At 40.1% G+C, this 6,413-nt stretch overlaps 2 protein-coding genes across 2 annotated transcripts; both read left to right on the top strand.

The window, feature by feature from the left end:
- The first annotated feature begins 472 nt into the window (after nucleotides 1-472).
- On the top strand, nucleotides 473-1,408 carry LOC121354703 (taste receptor type 2 member 40-like). Its single transcript, XM_041469490.1, has one exon. It carries the CDS (start codon nucleotides 473-475, stop codon nucleotides 1,406-1,408), a length of 936 nt encoding a protein of 311 aa, XP_041325424.1.
- A 1,790-nt stretch (nucleotides 1,409-3,198) lies between these two features.
- LOC121354702 (taste receptor type 2 member 40-like) lies at nucleotides 3,199-4,134 on the top strand. Its single transcript, XM_041469489.1, has one exon. It carries the CDS (start codon nucleotides 3,199-3,201, stop codon nucleotides 4,132-4,134), a length of 936 nt encoding a protein of 311 aa, XP_041325423.1.
- The last annotated feature ends 2,279 nt before the right edge of the window (nucleotides 4,135-6,413 follow it).

The raw sequence follows: 6,413 nt of genomic DNA, 5'->3' as shown, positions 1-6,413 counted from the left end.
ACCCTTAAATAAGGAGATGTCATGGAAAGTATTTGCCATAAACCATGAAGCCATAGCAGCGCAAGACAGGGAGAGATTAAGGCACCAGGTATAAAAAAAAAATCTAGACACGTAAAGCAGGACAAAAGTCACTGGAGTGCAAACCCACATTTGTAAACACCACAGTTCACCTACTCCATAACCCTTCCAGTGCAAAACCCATCACCATTGCAATGCAAACTGTTTGGCCAAGCTGAACACTATGCAATTGAATCTTGACCCAATTTGCATGCTTAGACAAATCAGCTGAGACATCAACCTCCAAAACAACATGTAAAGCAGCAGAAATATTGAATGACATTAGGATACTTCTGCCCCTGAGATAAATAGGTGAGCACTGCCCATAACAGCTCCTTGGGATTGGCAGTGCCAGATCTGAGGCTTTCAGGAGCCCAGAGGAAGCTGAGTAATAATTGCAAGCTCTTCAGTTGCAATGGTGACATCATTTGCTCTCCTTTGTCTATCAGTTGGTATAATTGAATCCCTGGCAGGAATTCTAGGAAATGGAATTATCTTGGCTGCCAGTTCATCGAGCTGCATTGGGAGCAAAACATGGCCTCCATATGACATGATCATGATCTCTCTGACTTCATCTAAATTCATTTTGCAGTCATGGAATATACTGGATTACTTAATGAATATATTTTATGAACCCTTCTTTCGTACAGAAAACCTGCTAATAGTTTCCAAGACAATTTTTACATTTCTGAGCTACTCCAGCCTCTGGTTTGGAGCCTGGCTTAGTGTCTTCTATTGTATCAAGGTTGCCAGTTTTACACAGTCTTTCTTCATCTGGCTGAAGCTAAGAATTGCCAGGCTGGTGCCCTGGATGCTGCTCACATCATGGCTCTGCTCCTTCATAACTGCAATTCCCTTTGCCTGGGATATCTACAGTGTGCATGAGAACATCACTGCTCCTTCATCCATGACCAACTCTTCATCAATGAGAGCCACAAGGAAAGACGGTTTGGGTTTGATAATTCTTCTCAGTAATGCCGGTATAGTTATGCCTTTAATACTGTCTGTTGTTTCCAGTGTTCTGCTGATTTGGTCTCTGTGGATACACACCAGACAGATGCAAAATAATGCGAGTGGCTTCAGGGATCCCAGCTTAGAGGCCCACAGGAAAGCCATCAAGTCAGTCTGTTCCTTCCTTATCCTTTACATCATATATTTTATTTGTGTGCTTCTCCTCTTATTTAGCATTTTTTCACCTTTAAGCAATGGAGAATTGATCTGTGTCATTATAATGGCTGCCTGCCCTACAGGACATTCCATAGTCTTAATTTGGAGCAATCCCAAATTTCAAGATCTGCCAGCTAGGATGTGGCACCTCATTAACTGTTCTGTCAGAACTGCATTGATGTAAAAGACAGTGGCTTAGCCTGGACTTTCTAGTTTAGATCCAAAAGAATAAAAAAAAAAATCATCAGAGTTATAAATAATAGATGCTGGAATGTGTAGATCAGGGCCTTGATCACCAGTAAATGGAAAGGTGAGAATTTGCTTTACTTGGATGTGGGTCCCGTGAAGAATAATTGTGCATGTTCTCTATCTGCTGTACTTTCCTTGGAAATCACCAGTTTCCCTAGCACAGCAGTAAAACAGGGCCAGGATTGACTGGAATGTAATCTCTTGGAATGCTAGAAGTTACAATACCTGATACAAATAGAATAGACCTGTTTAAGCACAGGCATGGTCACATTCTCTGAACATAAGGCTTGAATGCGATTTCTGGTTACTAAAACCTCCTAATGAGGATTCTTAGGAATTCCCAATATTTTCAGAATATCTCACTGATCATTTTCAATTCTGGTTGAACTCTAGAGAAACATTTGATAATTCTGAAGATGTCCATAACATTCCAGCATGGTTCAGGAAAGAATGACATGGCCTTTTGAGATTCCTGCTCTTGCTGAAATAGTGATCTGTGTCACTGCATTATTGTTACATCAGAACTGGAGCTTTATGACCCTTTCCAGCTGCAGTGGGAGTTTACATACTTCTAAAGAAACTGGTTAAAGAAACATACATGACTGGAGCCTTATGTTCACTAAGCCCATCCTGATTCAATGTGTCTGGTTTGGATGTTGTCAATCTCTTTGAAGCAATGTATCTGTAACTGATCTGAGTCTGTGCCTGAATTGCTTTATTTTACAAATTAAAAAATACCAAGTCAAAGGATAACTTGAGATGGAGTCTTCCTTTCCCTCATGACAGAAACTGTGCCACAGGTGACAGCACTGGCATCCATGAATATTTTTATGCCATTTAACAGACATGCAGAAAGTTGAGCACATTAAAGACCTGCATCTTCTTAGATGTGGAAAGTGTTTGAATTCATTTCTTTTAGAATATATAACAGAATTTCAAAAACATGCATATTCCATATGGGGGCAAAATTGGGCCTCAGTTAACACTTGTGCCATTGCCCCTATGTATAATGTATATTCCCAGATCTCAAATTCGTTAGGCAAATTCCACATCTATTCTGGAGGCTGGTGAAAAATGGACCAGTGAGGAACTCTGTAAAATTATTTTCCTTTTCTCTGTTCTGATCTTCTCACAGAAATGTATTGTTCTCCATTGGGACACTCAGAGGAAGCATGCAAGGATAATTATGATGCTTAAAACTTTCCAGAGGCAGAAGAAGAACATTGTAGTCCTCACTGCAGCAGTAACTTGAAAATATCTGATAAAGAGAAGAGCTATGCAACTATTACAAGAGGCCATGGCAACTATGTCTCAGAAACCCTGAAGAAAAAACTGTGCAAAAAAGGGAGACATTAAGGCATCACATATAAAATACAAATCTCAACATGTAAAGAGGTACACCAGACACTGGAGTGCAAATCCACATTTGTAAACACCACAGTTCACCTACTCCATAACCCTTCCAGTGCAAATCCTTCCAGAAAAATGAAAACTATGCAATTGAATCTTGACCCAATTTGCATGCTTAGGCAAATCAGCTGAGACATCAACACCCAAAATAACATGTAAAGCAGCAGAAATATTAAATGACATTAGGATACTTCTGCCCCTGAGATAAATAGGTGAGCACTGCCCATAACAGCTCCTTGGGATTGGCAGTGCCAGATCTGAGGCTTTCAGGAGCCCAGAGGAAGCTGAGTAATAATTGCAAGCTCTTGAATTAGAATGATGACATCATTTGCTCTCCTTTTTCTATCAATTGCTATAATTGAATCCTTGGCAGGAATTCTAGGAAATGGAATTATCTTGGCTACCATTTCATCAAGCTGCATTGGGAGCATAATATGGCCCCCATATGACATGATTGTGATGTCCCTGACTTCATCTAGAATTACATTGCAATGCTGGATTATACTCGATTTATTCTTAACTATATTTTGTGAACCCTCCAATTATGAAGAAAATATATTTGGTTTTATCAAGACAGGCTACATGTTTCTGAACTACTCCAGCCTCTGGTTTGGAGCCTGGCTTAGTGTCTTCTATTGTATCAAGGTTGCCAGTTTTACACAGTCTTTCTTCATCTGGCTGAAGCTAAGAATTGCCAGGCTGGTGCCCTGGATGCTGCTCACATCATGGCTCTGCTCCTTCATAACTGCAATTCCCTTTGCCTGGGATATCTACAGTGTGCATGAGAACATCACTGCTCCTTCATCCATGACCAACTCTTCATCAATGAGAGCCACAAGGAAAGACGGTTTGGGTTTGATAATTCTTCTCAGTAATGCCGGTATAGTTATGCCTTTAATACTGTCTGTTGTTTCCAGTGTTCTGCTGATTTGGTCTCTGTGGATACACACCAGACAGATGCAAAATAATGCGAGTGGCTTCAGGGATCCCAGCTTAGAGGCCCACAGGAAAGCCATCAAGTCAGTCTTCTCCTTACTTATGTTTTATGTTACATATTTCATAGCTTTCACTTTTCTTTTATACAATATTTTTTTACCTTTTAGCATTCCAAAATCTATATGTATAGCTGTAATGGCTGCCTGTCCTACAGGACACTCCATAGTCTTAATTTGGAGCAATCCCAAATTTCAAGAGCTGCCAGCTAGGATTTGGCACCACACTAACTGTTCTGTCAGAACTGCAACCATGTAAAAGATCATGATTTATCGTGGACTTTCTAGTTGAGTTCTAAGTGGACTTTTATAAATCTTAAGAGTTATAAAGTAATAGAAACAGAAATGGGTAGATTAGATCACTAATCTCGAATTATGAAGATAGTAAGAATTGTCTCCTATATACTCTTTTTTCCTTGAAAATCACAGTTTCTCTAAGACAGGAGAAAAACAAGACCAAGATTCAGACTAGAATGTAATCTCTCCTGAAATGCTTAAAGTTACTAATTAATGATACAAACAGATGAGATGTCCTTGATCACAAGCATGTTCATATTTAATTTGAGAATGTGATTCTTGAATGCTGTTTCTGGTTAATACAAGCTCCTAATGACAATGCTGAGGAACTCCCAATAAGATGGGGATGTTTTACTCATAATTTTTGACTACTGCTGAATTGTAGAAAAAAAGTTGTTGACTCTAAATTGTCTTTAAAATTCCAGTATGGTTCAGTATAAAATGACACAGCCTTTTGAGCTTCCTTGCTCTTGGTGAAGTAGTGACCAGTGTCTGCGTTCCCAGTGAAATGATGCATTGGAGGACTCACCAAAATCCTGTGATCACAGCCAATAGGAAAAGTCTCACTGCATTATTGTTACATCAGAACTGGAGCTTCATGACCCTTTTCAGCTGCAGTGGGATCTAATCTATTTCTAAAGTAACTGTCACAGAAACATACATGACTGGAGCCTTGTGTTCACTAAGCCCTAATCCTAATTCAATGTGTCTGGTTTGGATGTTGTCAATCTGTTTATAGCAATGTATCTGTAACTGATCTGAGTCTGTGCCTGAATTGCTTTATTTTACAAATTAAAAAAGTACCAAGTCAAGGGATAATTTTTGTTGGAGTCTTCCTTTCCCTCATGACAGAAACTGTGCCACAGGTGACAGCACTGGCATTCATGAACATTTTTTATGCCATTTAACAGACATGCAGAAAGTTGAGCACACGGCAATGACACCCAGATGTGCCATTGTCAGCACCAGGCACTGTCACCATGCTGGGTCCCAGCCCAGCACCATGAGACGCCCGTGTTGGGAGGGTTGGTGCATGCTCTGCCCTTCCCTGCTCTCCCCTCACCGGCCTTCAGGAACAAACCTCAGAGCTCTCTGCCCACACCAACGAGCAAAACACGTGGGCTGTGCTCAGCCCACAATCCGTGCGTGCTGTCCAGCTCCTGGCTGAGCTCTGAGGCACACGGCTGCTCAGCAGGGACACCCTGAACAGCTGCTCTCACACAATTTGGTTTGTGTTCCCTTATTCCACATTGCTCATGCACATGGGATTCAAAAGCGGTCCCTGTGGGTTTTTTTCCAGCTTCTTTATATCTTCCCTCCATAGATTCCTTTCCATAAAATGAAATTAAATAATTTCCAATTCATTCACATGAATTTGGGATTCTAAGAGGGAAAGCCAACAGAAGTATTGGAAGGCACCTCATAGGTTCAGTCTTGCGGAAGACCTTTCTGTCTGTAAGTGGCCAGCTAACCAACTATGGCCGTATGAATAAAAATACCTTCAACATGCATTATATACACCATCTAATAATCCCTGTGTCCCATTGGAAAAATTGTAAGACAAGTTTGATAAGGCTTTATTATCGGAAGGAATATAGCAACTCCTGTATTAGTAGGAAAATTACATTTCTTGGGATTAGGATCCTCTGAAAACATGCATCATGTCTGAGAGCAGGCATATTCTCTTTTTTCTCTTCTGTTTGTAATCTAAAGGTGATTTGTACCCCACCTTAAACCTGCCAGTTTGCAACCTGAAGACGGTTTGAAAGTCATGGAATCAGACCCTTCCAAAACATCTGAACTATTTCCACACACACCAATGCCACATAACTGCAATGGCAGCTTGATTCAAGTCTGGTAGGGTGAATCAAATCATGAAACAAACAAAATTCAAAGCTCATCCTGCTCTAACATTGCTGAAAGACATCATGCAAATCATCTTGTCCTGTACCTCTTTCTATTGAGCATCCAGGAAAAAGCTCAAAAGATTTTCTAGGAAACTGTTCACATGTAGCATAAAGCAGTGAGGCCAGCATTTGAAACAAAGCCTTTTTCTTTTAAAAACACTTTTCTGTATTACTGTAATTTAAAAATGAAAAAAGTAATCAGTGAGCAATTCAATGAAAGAGAGTAGTTCCCATTTCTTTTCTAAAGCACAGCCTTTTCCAAGTGAAAAAACAGTAATTTGATTAGAGTCCTTAGCTCAAGGCAAGAAATGCAAACATCTACATGAGAGATGAC

This window comes from Pyrgilauda ruficollis, unplaced genomic scaffold (assembly GCF_017590135.1).
Source record: "Pyrgilauda ruficollis isolate IOZ18807 unplaced genomic scaffold, ASM1759013v1 scaffold235, whole genome shotgun sequence".
Lineage (NCBI taxonomy): Eukaryota > Metazoa > Chordata > Aves > Passeriformes > Passeridae > Pyrgilauda > Pyrgilauda ruficollis.
The sequence above is the reverse complement of the archived record's forward strand: the minus strand, read 5'-3'. Positions and strand labels throughout refer to the sequence as shown.